Source organism: Rhynchophorus ferrugineus, unplaced genomic scaffold (assembly GCF_030347505.1).
Source record: "Rhynchophorus ferrugineus isolate W39M unplaced genomic scaffold, kcgeb_rfMv2 rfM2, whole genome shotgun sequence".
Taxonomy (NCBI): domain Eukaryota; kingdom Metazoa; phylum Arthropoda; class Insecta; order Coleoptera; family Curculionidae; genus Rhynchophorus; species Rhynchophorus ferrugineus.
The window spans coordinates 12,141,060-12,168,668 of NW_027472581.1; the positions used below are offsets into that span (position 1 = coordinate 12,141,060).

General features: G+C 32.3%; 1 protein-coding gene across 1 annotated transcript; it reads left to right on the plus strand.

Annotated features, from left to right (window-relative positions):
- The first annotated feature begins 11,870 nt into the window (after positions 1-11,870).
- LOC143191829 (apolipoprotein D) lies at positions 11,871-26,896 on the plus strand. Its single transcript, XM_076397250.1, has 4 exons — positions 11,871-12,126; positions 24,286-24,416; positions 26,355-26,557; positions 26,620-26,896. Exons 1-4 carry the CDS (start codon positions 11,998-12,000, stop codon positions 26,757-26,759), a joined length of 603 nt encoding a protein of 200 aa, XP_076253365.1. The 5' UTR covers positions 11,871-11,997; the 3' UTR covers positions 26,760-26,896.
- The last annotated feature ends 713 nt before the right edge of the window (positions 26,897-27,609 follow it).

Genomic DNA, 27,609 nt, shown 5'->3' on the forward strand with positions numbered 1-27,609 from the left:
TCAGATAGTCGTATAAACTACGAATAAAATTGCATCTGAGAGATATTGATATCAAAACCTTCTTGGCAGCGAATTTTGGCGGAAAATAATTGTGGTTTATACGTCGATAGGCTATTTTTCTGTCGTCATTTGTTTTCAAAGTAGTTCAAATGGTCTTGATATAATTAGTTCTACGGTTTGACATGTGTATAAAAGAAGTTAGTTACGAAAAAACGTGTTAAAGTAGCAAATAGCATGTAAATACAGAAAGTAACTAATATAGCATAATATTTAATATTAAAAATAGTAAATAAAGTCCATAAACAGTGTTGTTATTGTTCCACATTGTTCAATAATTGGTGAACCGAAATCGCGGTATTGAATGCACTAAAAATAGTTTTATAAAATAGAATGATACCTTCGTTATTCACATTTGCCTGTCTCTGTGTAAGTTAAATAGAAAATATTATCAAGCTTGTATTTTTAAAGTAAAAAATTAAGGTATAATTTTAGTATTATAGCGTTAACGGTCTCCGTTTAAGGTACTTGATCTCTATTACGCAGTCTTTGTACAAGCGTTGTTCTGACGGTAACATTATAATCCCGCCAAGGTCAGCTCTTGCACGACTTCTATTCGGATTCTCTGTTACATTACCTTCCGAGAACGATTTCAGAATAGTTGCGGGGGAAGCACTTGCACCTATTGTTCGAGCTCGAAGCATGAAGAATTACGAATTTTCATTCAGCCATCGATACTGGAAAATCGGAAATTGCCGGAAATAATCGACAATTTCTGTTACAATAAGAATCTCAATCGATAACTTTATACATAATGACGTAACGTAAATTTGCTTTGCGCTTATTATATTTGATCGAGGCCTATACAGGGCGGGCATTGACAGAATTATCAAAATCTCCTCAATATTTGGATTTCTGTCAATTGTTGTTTCCTTTTAACTTTATTGGTGATATATTGCTGCCACTTGAAAAGTTAGGACAGGAGAAATATTATATGGCATTTTGTTGAGTAAACTATTAATAAAAAGGCAGAATATCTATGGAAACAAATGTTAAACAACTATAACATTGGATGGTTTTATACCCTCAAGACTTTATTCTCGTCATTCACTATTTTTGTTTTCGTTTTGTAGAAAATTGCTATCGAAATCCATAAAACAAATTTAGAAACGTATGGTAATGCTATTTCGTCTTATCACTATTGTCGCTTTTGATTCCAATGATTTAAAAATGGGGACATTGATGCCAGTGACAATGAACTAGAAGACATACAAGACATAAAGACATAAAAAATTCTAAGTCCAGCAGGACTGATTGGACTAAGCCCTCACTCTAATTCTCAAAGAAATTTCAGACAGTTTAGCTGTTGATTTTATTGTTGAAAAAGACCTGCGATAGGGACTAAGCATCTTTACATGGCCAATTTCACTCACACGTTGCAAGAATTGTAAAGGATTGTGTACACTTTTGCGATTAGAATGGGTTCTGCTACATAAAGCGTATTCACTAGACCTATAGACTTCTTCAGCTGTTTCGAAATGTTGAAGAAGTTCGAATTGATCGGTGATTGACTCACTCATTGCCAAACCAACATCGACACGGTATAGCAATGTGGTCAGAAATATGAGAAACAGTTTTAGAAAATAATTTAAAATATTTCGGTTTCATCATTATAACCGGTCTATTGAAAAGTCTCCGGCCAACCATAGTAAATCATATTTTTTTGGCAAAATTAGATTTTTTATTCAATATAATTCCCTTCAAGGGTGATACACGGATTATAGCGACCCTCCAACTTTTCGATACCATTCTGGTAGTACGATTTGTCCTTTGCTTCAAAATAGGCCTCAATTTCGGCGATCACCTCTTCATTCAACAAACATTTCTTCTCAAGGAGTATTCTCTTGAACAAGAAATAATCGCTGGGGGCCATATCTGGAAAAATACGGTGGATCGATGGATTTTTGCCATCGTTTTCACTGACTTGTGACACGGTGCATTGTCTTGATGAAGCAGCACTTTCTTTTTCTTTAAATGCGGCCTTTTATCGGCGATTTCGTCCTTCAGATGGTCCAATAACGCAATGTAATAGCCGCTGTTGGTGCTCCTTCCTTTTTCAAGGTAGTCAATGGAAATTATTCCATGCGCATCCCAAAATACAGACGCCATAACCTTGCCAGCCGACCCACGCTTTGGAGCGAGTTCATCGTGTGCAGTCCTCTCGGATGAATGTCGATTGGGCTTCGGAGTGAAATGATCGAGCCATGTCTTATCCATTGTCACATATCGACGCAAAAACTCGGGTTTATTATGCTTGATCATGCATGATCAGTCAAAAGTGAGCTCGCGCGGCACCCACTTTACACAGGGCTTTCTCATAACCAAATTTTCGTGAATGATATGATGTACACGTTCAGTTAATATCTTTAGAGTGTCTGCTATTTCATTCAATTTCAATTTACTGCCATTCAAAATCGTTTGGTGCGTTTTTTCAATGTTTTCGTCGGCAACAACCTCTTTTGAGCGTCCATTGCATTCACCGCCTTCGGTGCTCATTTCATCACGTCTAAACTTAACATACCAATCCTTGATGGTTGATTTTCCTGGGGCAGTATCCGGAAACTCGACATTAAACAAAGTTTTTGCTTCAACTGTATTTTTTCCCTTCAAAAAGCAATATTTTATCAATACGCGAAATTCCTTTTTGTCCATTTTTTTCACGATAACAAAAGTTTCTTCACTCAAAATGCTATAATTCACAAACTAGTGATCCGACAGCTGTCAAATTTATACACGTATCTTTTAAGGGTTAGGGCTAACTAAAAAACTTATGTATTTAAATCTAGTAGCGCCATCTATCTGTCAGGCCGTAGACTGACCTGTAATATTGTTCCAAATCCAATACATTTTCTCAATAAATGCAGGCAACTAACAATTAAAACTTAAAGAAAATGAGCTTTTAACTTAATTATTATAAAATATAATATATGGAGGTATAGTTTCAAAAGAATTATCAAAAATAAACCAATAGATCATCTATTTTTTTAATTGTTCTGTCAATAAAAGTAAATTTCAGTTTTGTTATACATTTATTTTTGTTAAAATTGTACAAATAACTGACAACAAGAGACTAAAATCGCCAATATATAATTAATTTTCAGCTTTTATTTAAAAGTCAATTTTCTAGGCATAAAACTTCTTAAGAAAACTGTATTTTCCTATAGTTCATCGTCATCTCATACTTTCGATTGAAGGTAATATATTTTGTCTGAGAATATTCAATTCGAATTATAATATGGTGCATTTCTGGTGGAATCTTTCAGTGTTCTTTTGGAGGATAAACTTAATGAAAAATCTGATTGAAAGCTGAGTAATCGTAGTCCAAGTAGTCTTTTTAATAGACAGCTAAGAATATCTGATCTTTAAAATATATATCTCTCGTCATTAGAAAATATTTTCTACAACAAATCACTAACCGACATTGGCATCTTACCTACTTCTACTTGGTTTATCATCTGAAGTCATGAAACACTCAAGCTCAAGTCAGTTCCAGACTAGGATGATAACAAATTAAAAAAAAACTTAATGAAAAGGCTAAACTCTAGAATAAAAAAATAGAAAAACTGAACATTTTTTAGCTAGCGATGGGTGGATGTGATAAATCAACATGTGATGAGAAATTATTACAGACAGAACTTATCACAACTTGAAATAATACAACCATTGATGAAAACAATTAACGATGTAGACTTAAGAATAGAAGTTATACAACGCCAATGAAAGTGATATTTATTCAAAAATGTTACAAAAAATTTATGCTGGATCATTTGAAAAATCTCAAAAATAAATATATTTTAATAAATCATAGCAATCCCCAGATACCTTATCTATTAAAAAGAAATAGGAATCATTCGAACGTATTAATCAAAAAGCCTAAGTTTATTTAATTCGAATTTATACACCTTCACAAGGTTAGAAAAAATGTAGTAGTTAATGTCTAGCTAAAAATTTCAAATATTCTCTCAATTTGTATAATATAAATGCGAGAAAATGTAGTCGTCCAAGAGTAAACTACGACAGTTCCAAGAATGTTCTTACTTGTTTTATTGGCGTATATTTCACTTCAGACGCTAACTGAATGTTGAACTTGCATATAGCTGGGTAAAATGCAATTGTTTGTTTTCATTTGAAACTTGAAACTGATTATATTGTTGTTTTATGTTGTTATAAAATTGCCTCTTTTGACAAAAATATTAATATTATAACAATATTTGAAATAAAAATATATTAGCATAGCTACACATTAAATAATATAAATTGAATTATATTAATATAACAAATTCAACAGATAAATAATTAACGTTAGTAATCCATGTATAGTGTCCTTCGAATATGTTGCTTATTGCAGTTTATAACTTTGTTCTAAAATTGAAAAGTTAAAAAAATCGTGTATAGTATTCCAGTTAAAGAAGTATGATGTAATCATAGAGAAATAGAGAGACAACTAAATAGAGAGCTGACAACAAATTCATGACAACTAAAAATGATCGCACAATAACTACTAGAGCTTTTTTAAATAAAGTAACTGCTTTATTTATTATTGAGCGGAAATATTTTTAACAAAAATCGAGAGAATAATCGAAATACCTATTATGCCAAAACGGTCAACATTATTTGACTATTTATCACGCACAATTTTAAGATTTTTACCCTATTACATTAACAATTTTGGAAAATATCGTTCCAAAATGCTTCTATATTAATATACAATATATTGTTATTTACAAGCAAACTACAAAATCATAAAACTATATATATTACATAAAAACTTATGCAAGCATAAATTGGGTACATTTTTGTCAAGTTCGCGGCCAGGGCAACAGAGTCAGAACGTTAAAAATCAATCGAATGAAACTAGTAAAATCAAAAATAGTAACTAAACGTACACGACTGAAACAGTCGATAGTAAATAATAATAAAATCAATCGGACTGAAAATAGCGATTGAAAACAATCGACTGAAACAGTCACGAGTAAAAATAGTCAATTACTAAACAGTTGATAGTCGATTGGGAACTATCGACTTATAGTTCCCAATACTTAATACAATTATTTTATTAAACTGTTAATCTGGGAAGTATTCCCATAAAACTCAAGAATATACGGTTCTTTGAGGGAGATCTATTTTAAATTGTCACCTGGTAAATATAAATCAAATATTTGTGTTTTATACAATTTACCTTTATTTTATAAACATGCCTAAAAAAGGTAAACTGTAGATTAGACTGCAGAGTGTGACGCCATTTATCATTGTAAATTTAATCCTATTCAATTAATATGGAGGGTGACAAATAATTAATATAATGGACATGCTGGTCGAGAGAACTACGCAATGAAGGACTCTTTGTATTTGTAGAAAGAAGCATTGTCTACAATAGCATCTGGAGTTTTGATGAACTCCATCAGATATACAAAAGAAGAAAATGACAAATTAATAATCAAATTTAGATTTTTACTAAATAAAAAAATAACCTTATTTAACCTATCTACTATACGTATTCTATATTTTACTATATACACACAATTTAGCTTAATACCTACCACTGACTACTTTGAAGTCGGTGCCGAACCCAAAGAGTTAAATTAATTTAAATTTGTTTTGTTGGTAATTTAAATTTGTTTTGTTGGCCCTATCTCAGTATCTGGTGAAATAATGTTTATACATATCACTGCTGACCTTACTACATAACACTACACAAGATCAGATGGTTTGATTCTTTTGAGTCTGTGTCCTGTTCTGGTGGTATCCAATAGTTATAATATTTCAATATTCGTGTGAGAATGAGTCTTTCCTGATGCTCCCTTGCAATTCTCTTTATTTCTTGACTGACTGTGGGTATCTGAAGGTCTCGATGTAGATAATCAGTCCTATAATATTTGGGTGCACCCACAATAGCTCTCAGGACTTTGTTCTGAAAAATTTGTATTTTATTTATGTTACTCTTTGCAGAACATCCCCATAATTGAACTCCGTATGTCCATATAGGTTTCAATATTTGCTTATAAAATAGCAATTTATTATGTACTGATAATTGTGATTTTCTTCTTTCTTTATATGTTCCTTCCAGCGAAGTTTTGCATCGAGATTCATTCCGAGATATTTAGCATTGTTGCTATATGGAATGATAGTATTATTTAATGTTGTGGGTGCTTGTACGGTCTGTTTATAGGTGAACTGCACATGTACAGATTTACTTTCTTTAATTCTTATGTTCCAAGCTTGCCTAGCCTAGGTGATTTGACAAATGTTGTAACTAAACTAGAACAGCAGAAAATTATTTTCTCCGCTGAGATTCGAACCCGCGACCTGCGATTGGGAGCTAAACGCTTTAACAATTACACCACAGGATCAATTTTCTACAATATTTTTACGAGGTCTTATATGCTTTTGTTGGTGCTTAAAAAGCAAACTTAATGGCTTTAACACCGAACGACTTCCGATTTTCGGTCACATTAGCTCAGCAATAATATTATACACTAGTATCTGATTAATATTGATAAGAAATATGTGAGAATTTTGTACGTGCCTTTGAAATTTGAGCGTTTCCCTCGATTTCCCCCTTTTCCCCCATAATATCCTGACTTGGTTCCAATGGGACCATCTTGGAAGTGCACTCTTTCGAATAAAAAAAGAGTTTTGAAAATATTAAATTAAAATATATATATATATATATATATATATATATATATATATATATATATATATATATATATATATATATATATATATATATATATATATATATATATATATAGCCGAACATAGAACCTCCTTTTTCAAGTCGGTTAAAAATTGGTGGAAATGGAATTTCGAAAAAAAGAATTTGGTGGACTCATGAACAAGTGTTCGATAGATTAGAAATTAACAGTTTAGTAATTGAAATGAAGAGTGATGGCAATCCAGAGGAAATCGGTAGAATGTGTTACTGAATTTACCCTGGCGGTAACAGAATAAAATAAGAAGTAATATACTCATATTAAAATGACTTGACTAGGAAACATGTAGTTGAAACAGACCAAGAAAGGAAATAATAACTAAACGTAAAGAGTTATATTAACCTTCAAGTGGATTATACCTGCAGAGGATACTTCGTAGGTGGTGTGGAAAAAAGTTCAATGTGAATATAATAAAACAATCCTAACCTACAAAATATTGTATCTTAATTAACTGTAGTTTAAGTCATTCGATATGTATAAGATGTTCTATAATGTAAAAATTAATTATATTTAATAACTTTAATAATAATATTATTTTTATTTCATTATGTTATTTACATTAGAATTTTGTTATATATTAATGCCAAAAAAAGGCAGACATAGACGTAATGATTCTGGCCTTATTATACATATTATACCCATAGAGAAATAGAGATTTAACTTCATAGGAAATTTTGGGGTAAGGTTTCGCGACGTCCAACATGTAGATGTCGCTACATTCAACATATAACTTGTTTTATTCGTTATGCTAACACCCGCGACGGGATCTGATTGGTTCATTTCGTTCTATGATTTGTTTATTTTGTACGCCATTTTTAAGTTTTCACGTTAGCTTTTTGTAACATTTATACATTAAATTATTATTTTATTTTATTAGTAAATCGGTATATATTATAGTTTATTAATATTTTATTAGTAAGTCGGTAGTTGAAATGCATTCTCGTTCTAGGAAGTGTTGTGTGCCCGGATGCACAGTTAGTGAGGAAATGCATCATCGTTTTCCGTTAAAAATGTACCCGGCAAACTTTAAAAAATGAGTTGAAAACATTAAAAATCCTAAACTGATTGGGTTAAACATGAAAGAGATTTATGATCGTTACCGTGTCATAGACATTTTTGTGAAACATTTAAACTTTCATTTAAGTACTTATGAACAATTTAGTGATGATGAAGATAATGCCACGAGCCCAGGATGTGTACAAATGGAAGTAGATCAAAATCAAAATAATATAGAAGGTAAATTGAAGGAATCAGTCACATTTCTATTCATACTTGTTACCATTAATTTCTAAAGTGTCTTATTATATTTGTAGTGCCTCTTTCCATCGTTCCAAGCCCACAACCAGGGTGTTCGAACAAAACTCAGAAGCTAATGGTAAAGTTTGTGAATTCAGTCAATATCTCCCTTTCTGCTCATTCTTACTATTAATTACTTGACCCTACAACTTCAGTTCCAGATTTTCCTATAAGAGCAAACAAAGTTTTACGTTGTACCATAGTGTACATCTCAGGTTATTTAGTAAAACTTTTGAAAAAAGAAATTAAGTGTGATTTGGCCCACGAATTGAGACTGATTTTATAGAGGCAAGACAATATCTCATGCCCCAACAAAATTGTTTTATTATACTGTCAGTAGGTCTTTGAGCTATCTCTTTTATTTTATACAGCCATTTTGCTCCGACGACAATATAACAAAATTTTTGTCGTATTTAAAAAAAATGAAATTTAAAACTCTTCAATTGTACATTCCATAATGGTCTTTCAGATAAAATATTAAAACTAATAACATGGCGCGCTATATACTTTTGAGTAAAACAGGTGAACAGAATACTGAGAGGGAAGACTCAAAGTTTGCTTTCAGTATGAGAAAACAAAAAGACAGAACTCTGAAAGATCCTATTAAATTGATGGCACTAAACAAATATGTAAAAGGAAAAAGACGAAAGAGATTATTTTGATTTGCAATGCACCAAAGTTTTTGCTTATGCTTTTATTTATATGTATATAATATATATATTTTTTAGATATATTTATTTTTATATTACATTTGTATTTTGTATATAAATTTACATTATATATTTATATTTAATTATTATTTTATTTAATAAATTTATTTGAGAAAAAATTTGTTTTTTTATTTAAATTTCATTCATCAATTAAATATGACGTCAAGGCTGTCACGTGCCAAACCTTACTAATGAGTCATTTAAATGTCTCCATAGTAAAATATTTTTCTTACAGGTGCCTATAATGGAGATTTAAATTGACCAATCAAATTACTTGAATGGCCCATTATAGCGTCCTCTGGATGTTGGGCAAAACAAAATCTCTATTACTGCATTGTTGTTGCATCTCTATTACTCTCTCCCTCATACCCTGTAACCACATGCTACTAATCCTTGCACATTGTTACTCGCTCTTTATAGTCTTAGTATAAGAATATATCAAATACATATGATCTTTTTGTTAGTAACAGTAGCTGGTACATTTATCATAAGTATTAATAGACGATATCAATCTTAAGATAGACTCGTTCATTACATCATTTTCATGCGAACATTGGCGATTAATTACGTCTCAATAAGTCGCCTTTTGACAGCTTAATCGGTAAAAATCGACGTTGCATACGGCTACCGAGAAATCTAAGTCCGATATGCGTATGTGGGAGCCAATTTTAATAGGTTGCAATTGGACCGTTGGAATTTTTTTCCACCTAACACAATACGAACGCCTATTGCGATAATGTTTTGTATTTTTGTAGAGGAAAAGTGGGCCGGTTATTGACTGGTATATCTAGTTGGCCGAATAGACGGATTAAATCCTACAAAGTGACATTAATGACATTGTCAAAGTCTAAGGTTACTTTGCTGAAACTATAGACGTTATTTCTTTTCGACTTGTACACGGATGGGTTTTAATGAAATTGATATATGCCAAAGAATATATGTTTACATGATAATATATAAGCATAATATTATTAAAATATTTTAGTAACATATATATTTTCGAATTTTAAAAGAAAATATATTATTAGGAAAATATTTATGCTTAAAATGGTTTTTATATAAGGCAGTATTTCAGTCTAAAAATTTAATAAAGGTTAAGATTTTAAGAAGATTTTAAATTTTTTTTAATTTTTCATCATTTTATACATATCGAATTTTAATCAAAACCTAATAAAATAGTGTAACATTTCTCCACTTCTTTATTATTAGAGCTTTTCTTGAAAGCATCGTAAATATTATATTATATTTGTAATTAAAACGTACAAGTGACATTTACTCCACTTGATATTCAATCTGAAATAAAAGACAAACATATAATTTACTCATTTACGCACAATTTTACGGTGCTGATTTATTATGATTTATATTTTTATGCGATATCACTGATAAATAAACATATTACAGAGAAATAAATGTCGCCGCCTTTTTCTTTCAAGTGTCATTAATATCGCATAAGCCGTATCAGAATAAAAATGATGTATGTTAATATTAAATGAAAAAAACACATAAATAATAAAAACTAACCTTGTTACATATAATATATTATACATAAAAAGTGCATAAATCATTATTATTCTAACAGTATTATTTTAAATGACATTTAGTTAATAGATATTAATTAATTTGTTTACTTTAAATATATATGTCATTTAGCGACTACAACGAGAATTTTATGGATTAACAATTACAATTTACAGAAATATATTAAAATATAGAGATACTATTTGTATATAAGTGAGTAAATGGAACATACATGTGTAACAGGTCATTTGAAAAGTCCCCGGTCCACCATAGTAAAACACATTTTTTGGCAAAATTAGTTCTTCAAATGTGGCAGTTTTTCGGCGATTTCAAACGGTACAACACAAGTACAAGCGCAATGCCGCTATGTAATAGTCGCTGTTGATCCGTACAGGAGCCATAACCTTACCAGCTGACTGTTGCGTTTTGCCACACTTTGGAGCAGGCTCCCACATCTTTTGAGGGTTAGGGTTAACTAAAAAACATATGGATTTAATTCTAGTAGCGCCATCTATGTGCCAAGCCGGGGACTTTTCAATTGACCAGTTATTGGTAAAATAATTAACTCGTAAAACTCGGCATCATGCCAAGTTTTTGCTTCAACTGTATTTTTTCTCTTCAATAAGCAATATTTTATCAACACGCGAAATTCTTTTTTATCCATTTTTTCACAATAACAAAAGCTGCTTCACTCAAAATGCTATAATTCACAAACTAATGGTCCGACAGCTGTCAAATTTAGACACGCATCTTTTGAGGGTTCGGGCTAACTGAAAAACATATGGATTTAATTCTAGTAGCGCCATCTATGTGTCAGGCCGGGGGCTTTTCAATTGACCAGTTATTGGTAAAATAATTAACTCGTAAAACTCGGCATCAAATTTTTGCTTCAACTGTATTTTTTCTCTTTAATAAGCAATATTTTGTCAACACGCGAAATTCTTTTTATCCATTTTTTCACAATAACAAAAGCTGCTTCACTCAAAATGCTATAATTCACAAACTAATGACCCGACAGCTGTCAAATTTAGACACGCTTCTATTGAGGGTTGGGGCTAACTAAAAAACATATGGATTTAATTCTAGTAGCGCCATCTATGTGTCAGGTCGGGGACCTTTTAATTAACCTGTTACTAAATCAGAGCAAATTTAGCTTAACCAGTTTATTTTATCGGAATTAGTTTTATTTTAATTTGGGAAATATATACTGATGCATTAATCCCGTACTCGCCTTGCTTGTATATTAATGTACTAAGTATATTAAACGTAAGATGTAATTAATTAAGAAAATATTATCTTATCCATCCCCTGCAGCTATTAATAAGAAACTGATTGAAATAACTTCTATGTTTTTCGAAACGAATGGATTTATTTTAAAAAATTTATTAAGAACGCGAATATTTGACGGTATAATTAAAACGGACAACAAAGTTGCAAACATCGATTTATAGGTATGTGGGTTAGATCTTTAACCTTTCATTCCGACTCAACCCGGATCATATTTTAACCTTCCAGATTTAAATAGAATTCGGCATTAAAGCAACAGCGACGTATTTGGAATGCGAGACGATCGACAAAAGTCCAATCGGATTCGAGTTCAGTCCATCGATATATCCATCAATAAGTCGCGCTGTTTAGTCACGATAGGTGCGAGAGGCAGATAGAAAATATGAGGCTATCCGTCAACAGACCGTAAAATGGATGATTTGCCGGCCATCTGGTCAGTTCTATCCGTTCTCGTGGTATCCATTTTGGACAGCGTTGCTGGAGATGGATTTGGCAACTGTCCCAAGCTACCCTATATGCCTAATTTTAATGTATCTCGTGTAAGTAGTTATCTTAAGTTTTTGTTGGGTTTTTGTATTTCTGATTCTGATTTTTTTTTCATTTTTAAAATTATTTTTTAAATGAATTATTCATTCAATCAGAAAATGGATATAATATGTACTATTCAAAATATTTTTCACCGTTTTCTACTTGTTTCCATTTTTATGGCAGCCTGGCGATACCGTGTCGAAAGAAAAATGTTGGTTCAATAGTGATCCAATGACACTAGTCTTATATTATATACTTATCCTAATCACATACTCGCCTTGCTTGTGAATTAATGCAAGTATAACAGAATAGTAATAATAAATTAATTTGTAAATTAAGATTGTATTAAGCATATCTAATGTAATATGTAATTAATTTTCATTTTTTAAAAATTTTTTTGTTTTCTATATTTGGTACTCTTAATTTGAAATTTAACATGAACATTCTGTGGATATCTGCGGTTAATTAATGTCCTTGTTCAGAACAACAATCAAAAAATCATTTTCTTACTAGTAGTGTTATTCCTGTTAGTCCCAGACATTATATAGTGATTGGTGATAGATAAACGTATCAAACCTAATATCTGAGTTCTCTTAGTTGTGATGAAATAACAGTATTTTTTTATTAATCTCTTAGAACTTTAACAATCTGCTCGGGGACTATAAGTATTATTATGCGATTTCCGTTATATAATATAACTATCCTGACATGTAGAAGAGCTCTTCAGTAACTGATCTGCTGTACAACTTATAATCTAAATCTTATTCTAGATACTATTCTAACTTATTTTAAAATCTATCCCAACTTATTCTAAATACTATTCTAGTTCACTCTAGAGATTATTAAATCTCATTCTATGTGTCTATTAATCCATTCGTATGTTAGTTTGCGTTTGAGCCTACGCACTACACTGACTTCGCGCTCTTTTAACTGTTTGGCGAGTTTATTGGGATGCACTAATAACCTTTCAAAATATTTCGCACTAACACTTCGAATCACACTCGTTATGGGTTCTAAGGGGATATCGCGCTGAATCAGTTTGTTGGAGATATAACAGGTCAATTGAAAAGTCCCCGTCCTACCATAGTAAAACATTTTTTTTGGCAAAATTAGTTTTTTTTTATTCAACATAAATTCCTTCAAGGGTGATACATTGATTACAGCGACCTTCCCGCTTTTCAATACCACTTTTGTAGTACGATTTGTTATTTGCTTCAAAATAAGCCTCAGTTTCGGCGACCACCTCTTCATTCGACGAAAATTTCTTCCCAGTGAGCATTATTTTGAGATCTGAGGACAGGACGTAGTCGCTGGGGACCACCTCTGGAGAATACGGTGGACGAGGAAGCAATTCGAAGCCCAATTCATGGATTTTTGCCATCGTTGCAACTTGTGGCACGATTCATTGTCTTGGTGAAGCAGAAATTTCTTTTTTTTAAAATGCAGCCGTTTTTCTGCGAGTTTGCCCTTCAAACGGTCCAATAACGCTATGCAATGTCTTCCAAATACATTTGGCTGTTAATGGTCGTTCCTTTTCCAAGGTAGTCAATGAAAATTTTTCCATGCGCATCCCAAAATACAAACACCATAACCTTGCCAGTGAACTGTTGCTTTTTCCCACGCTTTGGAGCGGGTTCATCGTGTGCAGTCCACTCAGATGACTGTCGATTGGACTTCAGAGTGAAATGTTTCATCCATTGTCAGATGTCGACGCAAAAACTCGGGTACACGTTTAGTTTATATTTTTAGAGTGTCTGCTATTTCATTCACTTTCAATTTGCGGTCATTCAAAATCATTTTGTGGATTTTTTAATGGTTTTATCGGTAACAACCTCTTTTGGGCGTCCACTGCGTTCACCGTCTACGGTGCTCATTTCACCACGTCTAAACTTAACATACCAATCCTTGTTTGTTGGTTTTCCTGGGCAATGTCTGGAAACTCGGCATCAAGCCAAATTTTTGTTTCAACTATATATCGTCCCTTCAGAAAGCAATATTTTATCAACACGCGAAATTCCTTTTTATAATTTTTTTTTCACAATAACAAAAGATGTTTCACTCAAAATGCTATAATTTACAAAGTTATGATCCTACAGCTCTCAAATGTATACACGCATCTTTTGAGGGTTAAGGCTAACTAAAAAAACATTCTAGTGGCGCCATCAATGTGTCACGACAGGGAATTTTCAATTGACCTGTTAATATGGCGCATATGCGACAATGACTCGCAACACTTTGTTCTAGGAGCTCTGGAGGAGAGCTATGTTAGATATGCTAGTTGTACTCCACAGTTCAATACCATAGGTCCATATGGGCCTAAGTATTGACTTATACAGCAACACCTTGTTATCTAATAATAATTTAGATTTACGCCCTATCGGTCAATACATTTGGTTTAGTTTAAGCCCAAGCTGTTTGCGTTTTGTCATTATATATTTTTTCAAAGTCAATCATCGATCTAGATGCATCCCTAGATATTTAACGTTGTCTGGTTGCGGAAGTTCATGATTATTCAATTTCATTGAGGAACACATTATTCTACGAAGGGCAAATGTCACATGGGTAGATTTTGTCTCATTTGCTTTGATACGCCGCTTTCAACCACAATTTGACTTTGTTTAGATGAAGTTAGATGTTTCTTGTGGCTGAATAATAGTAAAATGCATCAATTGTAATTCTTCGGCCAATCTAATCTGCTTCCTACAGACATTAAAGTAGGCAAAAGTTTGCTATAGTCAAAAGTATGGCTTTGGCAAATATTCTAGTTATATGGCTGAGAAAGTGTTAGACTTACTCGGTTATCAAATAAGTCATTTAATGTTGATTTATTTCTCATAAGTTATGCTAATGAACGTAAAAATAGTTCCATTTGTAGGATTTTGACTTCAGCCGATTTGGGAATGTATTTGGAAGACATTAGTATTTGAAATATCCCAGTGTCCCATGTATTTGAATTGCCAAATATAAATTATATTTTTTAAAAATAATTGAGATACAAATGTCATACTACGTATTTTTATTAATTACGATTATATATGATCTTTATTTAATTAAAAGACAGTCACTTTAGAGTAAGAACAATTACAAAAACGTTATAAAATACTATAATTTAAGCCATATCTCATCATGTAATTGAAGCTATTTTGTAGTTTATTTCCTTTTCATTGTATAAATTGGAGTTTCACGATGAATCGACCAACCGAAATCGACAAGCATTCTTTCTGACCATTTTCCATTGTAGCGTCTTTCTATGTGCTGATAAAATACGTCACCATCCTCAATTGATATCGTACCAAGATTGAAAAATGAGTTTTGAGCAGCATGTTGCCGTTAACACTTGATAAACAGAAAAAAGTTTATGAATGATTTATTGGTAGTTGTCAGCTTTCGCATTGTCTTTTTTTTTTGTTTTTTTGCTCATGAGCCATAATATTTGTGAACCTATAAGGATTCCTTATTTTAATTTCGTATCGCTGATCCGAGGAAATTTTGTTTTAGCCTGCATCGTCCTTGTCCATAGTTTTTACAAAGTTTTCATGAGCCCCAGATTTTGCTGCCCAAGCATATATATATAGTACCTAGCGTTGGGAACTATCGACTGAAAACAGTCGAAACAGTCGATAGTTGAAAAACTAGTAATTATCATTTTAAGGCAAATGTTCGAATGGTTTTTTCAATTCGTGATGTCAGACGAAGATGTACGTACCCTTTCCTGTATAAATTGTGACAGAGGAAAGGACGAAGATAATTGCTTGGAGAAGTTAATTTTGTATGTGCTTATATTTTCCAACGGTAGTATAAGCGAGACGGAGATGTACATATTCCTTTACGTATAAACATTAAAAAAGAAAATGAAAAAAATAATTACTGTAACCTATCAACATTCCATTTATAATTTCATTTTAAACGCAAAAGAATTTCTTTTACATTTGAGTATTCTGTGGATCTGTAAAAAGGAATGGAATTTTTCTATGGAATGGAATTATACCCCACAAATGTTTTATCGTATTTTAATATGTTAATTGCTATCTAAACAAAACCTAAAAACTAAAGATGTACAATAGCCATAAATATTATAAAAGGTAATCGGAATATTACCTATTATTGCTATAAAAACGGGCAAAATTATTTTACTATTTATCATTCACAATTCTTTTTACGCTATTACATTAACAATCTTGAAAAATATCGTTCCAAAATGCTGTTATATAAATATACAATATATTATTATTTATAAGCAAATTACCAGAAAATCATAAAACTATATATATTACTTATAAATCTACGGAAGCATAAATTGAGTACATTTTGGTCAAGGTCGCGGCTAGGACGACAGAGTCAGAACGTTGAAAATCAATCGAATGAAACTAGTAGAACCAAAAATAGTAACTAAACGTACACGACTGAAATAGTCGATAGTAAATAGTAATAAAATCAGTCGGGCCGAAAATAGTGACTGAAAACAGTCACTAGTAAAAAATAGTTATTTACTAAACAGTTGATAGTCGTTTTCAGTCGATAGTTCCCAACGCTAATACTACCATAAAAATGACTTATAGCTAGATCCTTCTTTCTCTGTCGGCCGGTTGAAACTCATTTTGTATATATAGATATTATTTATAATGTCCACAAAAAAAAATAAAATGTGAAAAATTCTAAATTTCAAAAAAACCTAAATTGCAGAATCTAAATTTGATAGCAAAAATCGTTAAACAGATATCGATTCAACACATTAAAATCTGTATATTCTTGACAATTTTGTTGGAAGGAGTATTTCGTTGCAGACCAGTGTTATATATCCATTTTGGCAATTCTTCAGCGCCTGTATTCGCTACGTCTAGTAAGTACACCGTGTCTTCAACACTTCAACGTGTGACTGAGACTTTCTCTCTACCTTCTGTTGGTCTATTTCCTCCATGTACTCCAATTTATTCAATTAATATCAGTAGATATCTGTAGAAAGAATTTCACACAGCAGGACTTTATGAGTCCTGAAAAAAATACATACCGGTATCTCATAATATATAGTCTGTTCAAAGTTATTTTGTACATACGTCACTTAAATTTGTGACATCAAAACGTCGTAATGTTGCCGCATCAACTCTGAGTTTTAGTTCAGTTTGGCTTTAACATACAACAAAATTTTAATCAAAATAAAATAGTTAAACAAAAATGTTATCAAATATAATTTATTTTAACATTACAGTACATATAGAAACTACAGTTAATTATGCAGCCACAATGGTTTATAGGTTAAAGTTATAAACTTTATCACTATTACTTTCAAGAATTTTACATACCTCTGAGAACCGGACGGTATTACGCTTTCGAACTTATCAGACAGCATTATCTGATTCTAAAACGAATTTACAAATTGCGGTAGACACTCTATTAAATATCTTGATAACGTATGTACAAAAAAACTTTGAATAGACTATAACATTAATTTCTTATTAGCTTGTCACATCTCACAGTCAAGCATAAACATGGTTTTGTTTTTCGAATAACCAGGACTGCTTAAGTCGCGCTATATAACTTGTTATGTTGGGTATAAGTTAGATAGTTTAATGTTAATTAGGTGATATCTGTTAATAAAACCATAACGGTACTTGTTGATTGCTGAAGCATGACGTGATTTTGCTGTTTTCAAAATATTTTAAGATTCAAAATATTTTTCTAGCTATCGGATTGGGTAAGGAGGATACTTAAATACATAAAGAACTGTTTTTAGTAATGTCTATAAGCTATTAAACTGCTAGGAATATTCTAGTATTCTCAGAATATTGTTTAAACAAAAGTTTAATGCTCTAATTACAACATTAACACCATTGTGTTGATCACTTGCAAGTCGGTAGATTTAGCGAGTTAACTAAATGGTTTTGGTCCATGTTTTGGAGACCATACTAAATATTAGGTCCAGTCCAGTAAGTGTTACAAAAACAGTTCTTTTAATAAAGTGTGGCTCATCTGTAGGTGTTTGTCGTTATTGTTGAAAGTAAACATGTAGACGTTTAACTTGTAAAGAGATCTAAATTGATATTTGACCGTCAGTTTGTGAATTTATTTTATCAATAGTTTAATATATGTTTATAGTTTAATATGTGTAGGATAATGTGTATATCATGTGTGTATAATGTGGACTAAAAGAGCGAGCAAATATACTCAAATGAAATCTGAATTGATATTTTGGTTGCTTAAGCTAAAACGTAAAAAGTTGATTGTTTAATGTACAGCTTTAAATTCATTATAATAGGCGCAAAAAGCAAATGTAATAAATATATTACTCATGTTTTCGAAGTGACACACAAAATAAAATGAACGGTAAACTATAAAACGCGTGATCTCTAGGACTTCGAAAGAAGGCGTTGATTCTCAGCTAGTTATGTTGTTTCCAAAAGACGGCTAGGATCTGAATTGCCGGCTTCTTACAGTGAAGTATGGGGGATATTCCCTTATTATGTGGGCACAAATAGCTCGTCTTCTAATTCACATCACTGGCCAAACTACAGCGAATGAATATCTAGACATCCTTAATGATGAAGTTCTTATTATGACAGTATATTGTTGCCAAACACAGCTATACTCCAAGATGGTTCAGAAAAAGGTTCAGTTTTAATTTAAGAAATTAATTTTAATTAATTTTCTAAATAAAATGAAATAAATCATTTAACAGGTGTATGTTACTATTATGTTATAAATATTTTAAATTATTTCTCATCATTTTTCTATCTAATTTTACATCCTTTTAGTTTTATCAGTTGCATCAATTGCATTTTTTTTATAAAATCACATAAATTCTCATATTTATATTATCTCATCATTATATATGAGTGAAAATATATTATATCGTTGGTTATGGCTGTATCAGCACCAGCAGTTGTAATATAGTCCTAATATAGAATTATTCAGAATACTTTTACCTTTTTTAAAATCTTTGTTGGTTTGTTTGCTCGACTAATATAGCCAACAGACTGTGGTCTGCTTTCAGGCTTCCTTTGAACCTATATTTTATTCCTATTAGTGATAATTATAAATAATATAATGTACATTAATATTTTGAACAATAGCTTCTTCAGCGCTGACGTCAGTAAGTTAATATAACTCCTAAAAATTATATCATTTAACTTGGCAATATGTTATTTTTATTTACTGTCAATAAAATTGTATCCAATTCGTTTTGTTTGGCTTTCTTAGTTTAGTACAAATTATCTGATACTTCTTTTCCAGATTCCTATTATTGGAGTTTTATTATAGATAACAAACGGGGCTTCTAAGTAGGGTGATAAAAATTTAGTTGATTCTCACCAACCATCAGGTTTTTCTTCGCGAAATTTACAGATTTTCAATGAAATTTATTTACTAAATAACAATAACATAACATAATAAACAACATAATAAATTATGTGAACATGACAATATATCAAACTTGATTGTGATATGCGTAATTCAATTTCTAGAGAAATATTCACATTCCAGGAAGAGACATACTTAATGAAATTAAGCTCCAATAATAAATTAAAACCATCAGCATAAATAATCGAATTTTTCCGTTGTCTCATATAAAATTGTAGCCTCGGGTCACAGTATAATATTTTTAGCAACCCGCTGTATATATGAATAAATGATCATCCTATATATTAAGAAATATTTTTAGGAAAAAAAGTGAATTAAACACTTATTCTGATTTTCAAATTCAAGTTTTTTTTATTATGAAGGATCTACGACTTGTTTATACATTATGTTGACAGTTTCAAATGTATTATAAATTATCATTGAATAGTGACATTAATATTCAATGGTCTGTCTACATTACTTAGTATAATGAGCAGAAATAGTTCTACCATGGTTCTGTTTTGCCGTTGGATTTTCTGTTGATAGCAATATAATTTCAAAACAATTAAATGTTTTAAATAATGTTTAACATATGTGTAGTTGGTAATACATTGTTTCTTTCAAGTGTAAAGAATATTTGTATTTTTTCTCGCCATCAAGTAAATTTCATTAATAAATAGGTTCTAGAAAATCTTCATATTAACATGTTGATTATATAAATGCACATAAAATATATTTATTATGATATTATAATATTTGTTTTCAATAAGGGATGGTGCTATTAGGTTTATCGTTTTAGTTTTAGAGATAGGACACAGCAATCAACAACAATATTGAAAAATTCCAGAGCAAGACTTAAGGAGGAACGCGCCCAGTATTCTTCAAAGTATGAGCAACAGATACGCGTATCCAGATCTCAATATAAGACCAGTGAAGCAAGAAATAAACCAGCGTACAATAAAATATCAAAGGTGACTTCAAAGGACAGCACCATGTGAGGCTAAGGAGATGCGAGATCCCCAGTTTCAGCAATAGATAACGGAGAGGAATGGGAGATACGCTGGCAGATTAAAGCTATCTCATAAAAAATACAACGAAAATATAATTTAGAAGTTGGACAACACAGTGGCTTATTGTTTTGAAACAAATTGCTATGGCGCAAAATAGAGAAGGATAAAATGTTTTTATAAAGCATTGAATATCTCATTTAAAAAATGTTTTTGTAAAATATGGTTAAAGATGTCTTCTGGGATGAGATCTAAGTTGATTACTTGCTCACTCTGACGATCTGGATGACGTCTAAGTTGATTACTTGTTGTTCAAGACCACGTTAGGCAGTACTTCAGATAAAAAATACTTCCTATCAAGCATTTAATATAAAAATACACGTAAAATTACCGTTCGATATTCTAGGGATATTTCTCAGGCACCAAAACAAACAGCACTTTCGTTATTACCGCATGTACAGTTCCTTCTTGTTTTTTTTTGGTATTGTACTGTTTAGTTCCTATTTATCTAAAGTTGATCTAACTGTTTAAAATAATCTGTTGAGAAACATCAATTTACTCTATTTGAAAAAAATGTCTATTCACTTCTAATTTTTTGGAGAGTCTAATGTAGACTGAACAACTTTAACTATTTCGAAGAACGAACTTTCCTGTGCTTATCTTTAGAATTGTTCACTTTTATAATCCGTTTCTAAGTTAAATCAGAATCTTTTGGGAAAAAATTCCTCGCTATTTAAACCTTCACGGTCCAAGAAAAAAGTGAATCAACACAACATTTTTATTTTGTTTTTATAAAAATCGTTAAAGTTATTTATATAATAAAAGTATAGCAAAAAAATAAAAAAAAGCACAGATATAAGTATAAACAATGATATCAACTGTAACATTTGACACCAAAGCATAGTACAAATCCTCATCATCATCATTAATCCATAGCCGGAGCTATTAGTGTCTACTTCTCAACCAATACTCTGCTGTTGGCAGCAACACTTCCAACCAATACAGCAGCACTTCGAACACTCTTCACTAGATCTAGCCACACTTGGTGATCAGCCGTAGTTGTTGTGGTCTCGGACAATGTCGGTCTCCTATCTTTCAAATCGTTTTCAATGATCTTTTTCGAAGCTGTTCGATGTATGTCCCACCCAAAAGATCGATTTCGACACAATGTATTGTGCTCTGATTGTCGCATATTAAACGACTGAGCATCGAACAAAAAGCAATACATCTATCAGTTTTATTTTTACACCTCTGGCCCTCTGGTGGCTTCGAAACGCATCTGGAACATGTTCATGATGCCTCTCTTATGACTTCCCTTCCCATGACTTTATATTCTATGGTTTAAATCAATGCAGTTGGTATACAGTTTCAAAATGCTTTTTTTCCTTGTTCCAAAATGACCAGCCAGAACCAAATGGTATTTTGCTGATATCGCTTCGGTTTCGGGATAGTGAAGTATTTTACGACCCTAGGTTACGACTGGGATTGTCGTAATTGGTTATCCACCGAGGCTTGTGGATGGATAGGGATTTTATTAAGGTGTTGTCGTGTTCTAAGGCGCTTAGGGAGAACCGTACACTGAACATGTGCGTGAAATTCTTCATGAACGGGATGCCTGATTCGAGGTGTGAGTTAACGTTCCTCATAAACCATGGAACTTTGAATAACGCGTCTTTTTTGGATTGGAACACTTGGAATCGTGGAAGTTGTCTCTCAGAGACGTACCTGTACCACACCTCTGCACCGAAGAGGCAGACTGGATGGACTAGCATTTTATACAGAGTCGCTTTCTTGGAAGTGAACTTACTGGAGATTGGAAACTTAATTTTTCTGCAGAGGAGTGGGAAGAGTATTCTATACATGCCATTGACTTTGCAGATAGCGTGCTGGATTTGGGCTGACCAATGGAACCTGCGGTCGAACTGGTTCAATTGGACTTGAAGTCTGTCGCGAATAGCGTCGGCACTATTACTAGTTGTAAAGAAACCTGTATCATCTGCATAAAATGCTGTGTGTAAATGTCTGTAGAGTGGGAAATCAGCCATGTAAAGGTTGTACAGGGAAGAGGCCAGTGAAAGACCTTGCGGGACTCCTGCGGAGATCTGTTTTCGAGAGGAGACTGCGTCACTGATCCTCACTTGAGAGGACCTACCGTTCAAGTATGAATCTATCAGGGAGATTAAGTCATTCGGTAGACCAAGCTGTTTCGCTTTGAATATCAGACCGTTGTGCCATACTTGATCGAAAACATAGGAAACATCTAAAAAGATGGTTCCAGTTTTTCGACCTTTTCTTAATGCCTGATGGATTGTTGCTGAGACGCTTGATGAGAGCTTAAGTGTTTGGCACGAAAACTGAATTGTTCGTTCGGGATTATGTGGCGTGCATCTGTGAAACTGTTTAAAGCCTGTAATATTGCCTTTTCGGCAACTTTGGAAAGTGAACTAATCAGGCTGATGGGCCTATAGTTAGATGGATTGGACATGGCTTTGTTTTTTTGAAATGACAGCGACAAACGCATGTTTCTAATTCTTCGGGACATGCTTTAAACTCAGGATGGAGTGGATGGATGATGTTGACAAGCTCTGATAGTTTCTTGCTAGTGAGGTTTTTCAGATAGTTTATTGTTATATTTGGGCCTGGAGCTTTTTTAGAAGACAAATGTTTTATCGAGCGTTGAAAGTCTTAGGGAGAGACTACGCTCTTCAAAGATGCACTGATTGGAAGTTTTTCCTCTTCAAAGAAGGGATAGTGTCGTTTATGATGGAGAACGTCTGTTGATGTGGGTCAAAAGTTAGATAGCATTTCATTTGGTTCTCGAACGAATTCCGTGGAGGAATCGGCCTGTCCTAAGTGGCAGTGGGGTTGCCTAGATTTTAAAGACGTTATTCCCATTTCTGTGCCGCGCGTTTATCCTCAGGATCCAGACTGGCATAAGCTATTATCGGTCCTTGTACCTGATTAGTTTTGTTTTATTTCTTTAGCATGTTTTAGTTATTCTGTCTGCGGCTGTTTGGATATCTAGAGTGAGCTTTGAGTTTCTGTCCGTTGAAGCTCGAGTTGAAACAGTTTTCAGTCGGTGGTTTTCTTGGGTTTGGGAGAGACGGAACTCAGAAAGTCACTGATTGTAAGGAGGATTGACCTGTAGTCGGATTGGAAGTCTTGAAGTACTTGCAAATCGGAAGTTTGATTAGCATTTTGCGAAATGAACAAGTCAATAATTGTTGGTTGTTTGTTTGGTGGAGTCGGGGGAATTGTGAGTTGGTTCTCGGCGATGGCAGCTCCAGCAGTGTTCGGTATGCTGGTGCTCCAAAGTGGATGGTGTGCGTTAAAATCATCCCCGATGAATTTGAGGTTCGATCACTTTTTCGATAGATTGATATGAATTTAATTCGCTTGCTATCTGACTCGATTGATATGGAAGTGTGTTCAAGACTTGATAGTGACTGCGATTGCAGTCGCATGTGCTTGATTTTATTTTTGACGGCAATGGCTGTGGCTCCGGCATGGCCTGTTCTTTCGTTTCGATAAACCGAATAATTTCTGATCTTGAATCGGATGGAGGGTTTTAGAAAGGTTTCCTGGAGAAGCAAAATTTCCACATTGTGTTTTGAAATGCATTTTTTAGATACTGTATCGCTATGCTTTCTGATAAAATGCCAAGAAGCTATATGAAAGATATTCTATTTTGGTTACTATATATTATAACAGTTTTTCTCAACAAATAACTTTTTTGTATTTTGGTATATTTTCGGTATTTATCGATATAGAGACAGAATTATAACAATTGAGAATGTTTCAATGTATTTTTATAAACATTATTATTTGTAGTTTGCAGGTCATTGGTATGAGGTAGAGCGAGCATTTTATCTAATGGAACTTGTCTCCAGCTGTGTTACTGTTGATTTACATCAGAATCATAAAGGTCAATTTACTGTTAACGTGAATGCTAAAAGCATAGTGTAAGTATTACTGATTCATATATATATATATATATATATATATATATATATATATATATATATATATATGTATATATATATATATATATATATATATATATATATATATATATATATATACGTATATATATATATATATATGTATATATATATATATATATATATATATATATATATATATATATATATATATATATATACCGAACTTACTTGTGATGCCCAGAAAAAGTTCTCTTTTATCTATATAATGATGTTTTAGACAGGTATTCATTAACTAGAGCTAGCCGACGTTCTACAGTTTTTGCCGATTGCATCTACTAAATTGGGACTCTAAAGCTCTTCTAGTCACGTTATCCTACTTAAGCAAGTTTCACGAATGAGTGATCAAGCGATAATGATCCTGCTTTTTTAACATACGTTGAATAATTTAGACACTGAGAGGATGATATGCTAGATATGTTGAGATTATAAATCCTAAAACACTTTAACGATCTTGTGTAGTACCTAACTGAATGTTGTGTCCAGTATCCTCACAAATTGTCGATATTCTGCGTACTTATTATCCTCTCAGATTCTTTTATGTAAACTTTCCTTTTACTTTTATTTTCTTTCCACTTTACTCTTATTTTCTTCTATTTCCTAATTTGTTATAGGAGAATATTAGATCTTATTGTTCATGTGGATGATCTTTTTGTTTATATCTCTCAAGCCATATTGATTTTGAGGAAGAACATGTCTGACGTGCGTTTTCTAATGAATTTGATTCAGATGTAATGGATATTCTGCAAATTAAGAAATTATTTCATTTAACTAAAACATCTAAGAAAGGAATTTTGAAATTGAATTGATTGAAATGTCGGTCTTGTAAAATTTCATAATTCCATAATTCCCTATCTCTTATAGTTTTTACCTAAAATTTAAAACTTTCAATGAATTATATCTCGGAAACTAAATGAGATAATTCAAAATGCGCGACGAATTCTTACGAGTACAACACATGTGAAAATAAGCGAAAAGAATGACAAAGGAGGTACTACAAGAATTTTTCAAAAAGTCGAAAGTCGCCAGAAGTTTACGGAACTAAGGATTATTTAGAATTTCTTTGAACTGGTAATAGGTATGCTGGTGAAAGGTAGTGTTTTACAAGAGCAAAAAGTTTCTTAGGATTTTTAAATTATTTCTAAGTCATGAGGGCTTGGTAGAAAGAGAGACTACGTCAAAACTAACAAAAGTGTCCCATGGAATAATTCAAACTCTCCTCTCTCTATCTTACTGAAGTTTTTAGTTTGCTACGAAATGGTACCAGTGACAAGCTGTTGTATTAGTTCCTTTGGAGAAGTTTGCCAAGATGTTGTGGTTTTTAAAATAGTATAGTCGGAGTAATCCATCTCGAGGATGTACCATGTTTATTAAAAACGTAGAAATATTAGCCCTTTAACCAGGACACATCACAAGGGATTCTAATCGATAATAGATTAGCTAATCTTTCGTGACAATGATGAATGTGCGAGAGTAGACAAATGGATAATTTAGATTGCTAATAGATAATGAGCAGTTTTATTTTCAACAAGTTAAAACCAGATTCCTCTAGGAAAATAATTTTTTTAAAACAGGTTTTAAATGCTGTCATCAGTTAAACGTGATTCATGGCTACCTCTTTTGGAATTAATTTATTTATCTTTATTTTTAACGTGAAAAAATGTAATCTGATAAAAGTTTGTTTCACTTTAAATTTGAAAAGTCTGTTACTAAAAAAACTAAAATAACTTGTTGTCTAAAAGTGTAAAATTTTTGAAGCCAAGAACAAAATTTCCACAATTTAAACTATTGTAGCATCAATTTTCTCAAAATAATGTAATAATAATGTAAGGGCTAAAAAAATGTAACAGAACGTATTACTAGCGCATTCACCACTTTGTCATTGAAATAAATTTTCAGGTCTGGTAGTTTTTCTATAAGTCAGGGTTTAGCAACACCATCTAAAAGGGATCCCAGCGTCCTATTGTACAGGGTAAGTAGTAAACTTCCCCGTTTCCTTAACCGCTATTTACCAGGAGCTGGATATTACCAAGTATTGCAAACGGACTATACTCGATACGCTATCGTGTATACTTGTACGGATTTTCATTTATTTCATATGGGTAAGTTGATTTCCGTTGTAATAAAACAATAAATAATATCTCGAGGTATGTATTTTGTGTAGATTTAGTGTGGATATGGGGAAGAAAAAAGGAAATTAACGTAGAAGTTCGAGCTAAAATCTACAATATTTTGAATGGGATTGGCTTGGATCCTGAAAGACTTACACTTCCAAAGAACAAAAATTGTACCGAAGATTATTAAAGTGATCATGTCCCCAGCGCCTCCGCCATAACATCATCAAAGAAGTAATACATTACTAGACCTGTGTAGTTAATTAGTTAATTAAATAAGTGTTAGAAATCAAATAGCTATATTAAATATAGTTTTAATAAATTAAACTTTAGCGATTTTATTCATTAAGGACATCGCCATAAAACCATTGACACTAGGCAGATTTACACTATTAAAAGGTTTTTGTAGCAACTAGGACAAACGCTAGTTGAACGGAGCAAGGCCTGCGTTATATGGTGGATGCATCAACTTCCCAGCCTTTCTCAGCCTTTCTTTCCTCTTTTTTGCAGGATCACTACAGATATGTGTGGTCCATCGACATCATGATGGAGAATAATGCCTTTCCCATTCATAATTTCTAGTTGGTTTTATCCACCTGGTTCAAATGCATTAGTTATTAGCAGTGAAGAGTCGAGTTAACTGTTTAGTTCAATTTAAAAGGCTCATGATAAGCAACACATTTCCAATTCTATAAAACACTTACCATCGCTTTCTTAGGCATCATTACAGGCTTGCAACCATTTGAAAATCTTCTCAGGACTTTGACCGTGATCTTCGACTCATATTATGGACTCATGCTTGTTATTTAAGCGTTTAATATGTAATTGGAATTTATAGATGTCTTGTTGTTTATGTCTTTCTTCAAACCAAACAACAGAAGTGGTGCATGAATGTTGAAATTGTAATATTGAATGTTCCACGATTTTTTTCATGTATGCATTGAATAAACCAGTAATCCTAAAGGATTCTTTAGGGTTTTATTTTAAGTAGAGAAATACAAGAACCATCCATTTTAACACTTGGGTTTGGGTACAACTGT

Coding starts and splice junctions, on each gene's coding strand:
- LOC143191829 (XM_076397250.1), top strand. CDS start 11,998: ATGGATGATTTGCCGGCCATCTGGTCAGTTCTATCCGTTCTCGTGGTA. Junction 12,127..24,285: donor CTAATTTTAATGTATCTCGT/GTAAGTAGTTAT, acceptor TATTATTTGTAG/TTTGCAGGTCATTGGTATGA. Junction 26,558..26,619: donor TTTTCATTTATTTCATATGG/GTAAGTTGATTT, acceptor TATTTTGTGTAG/ATTTAGTGTGGATATGGGGA.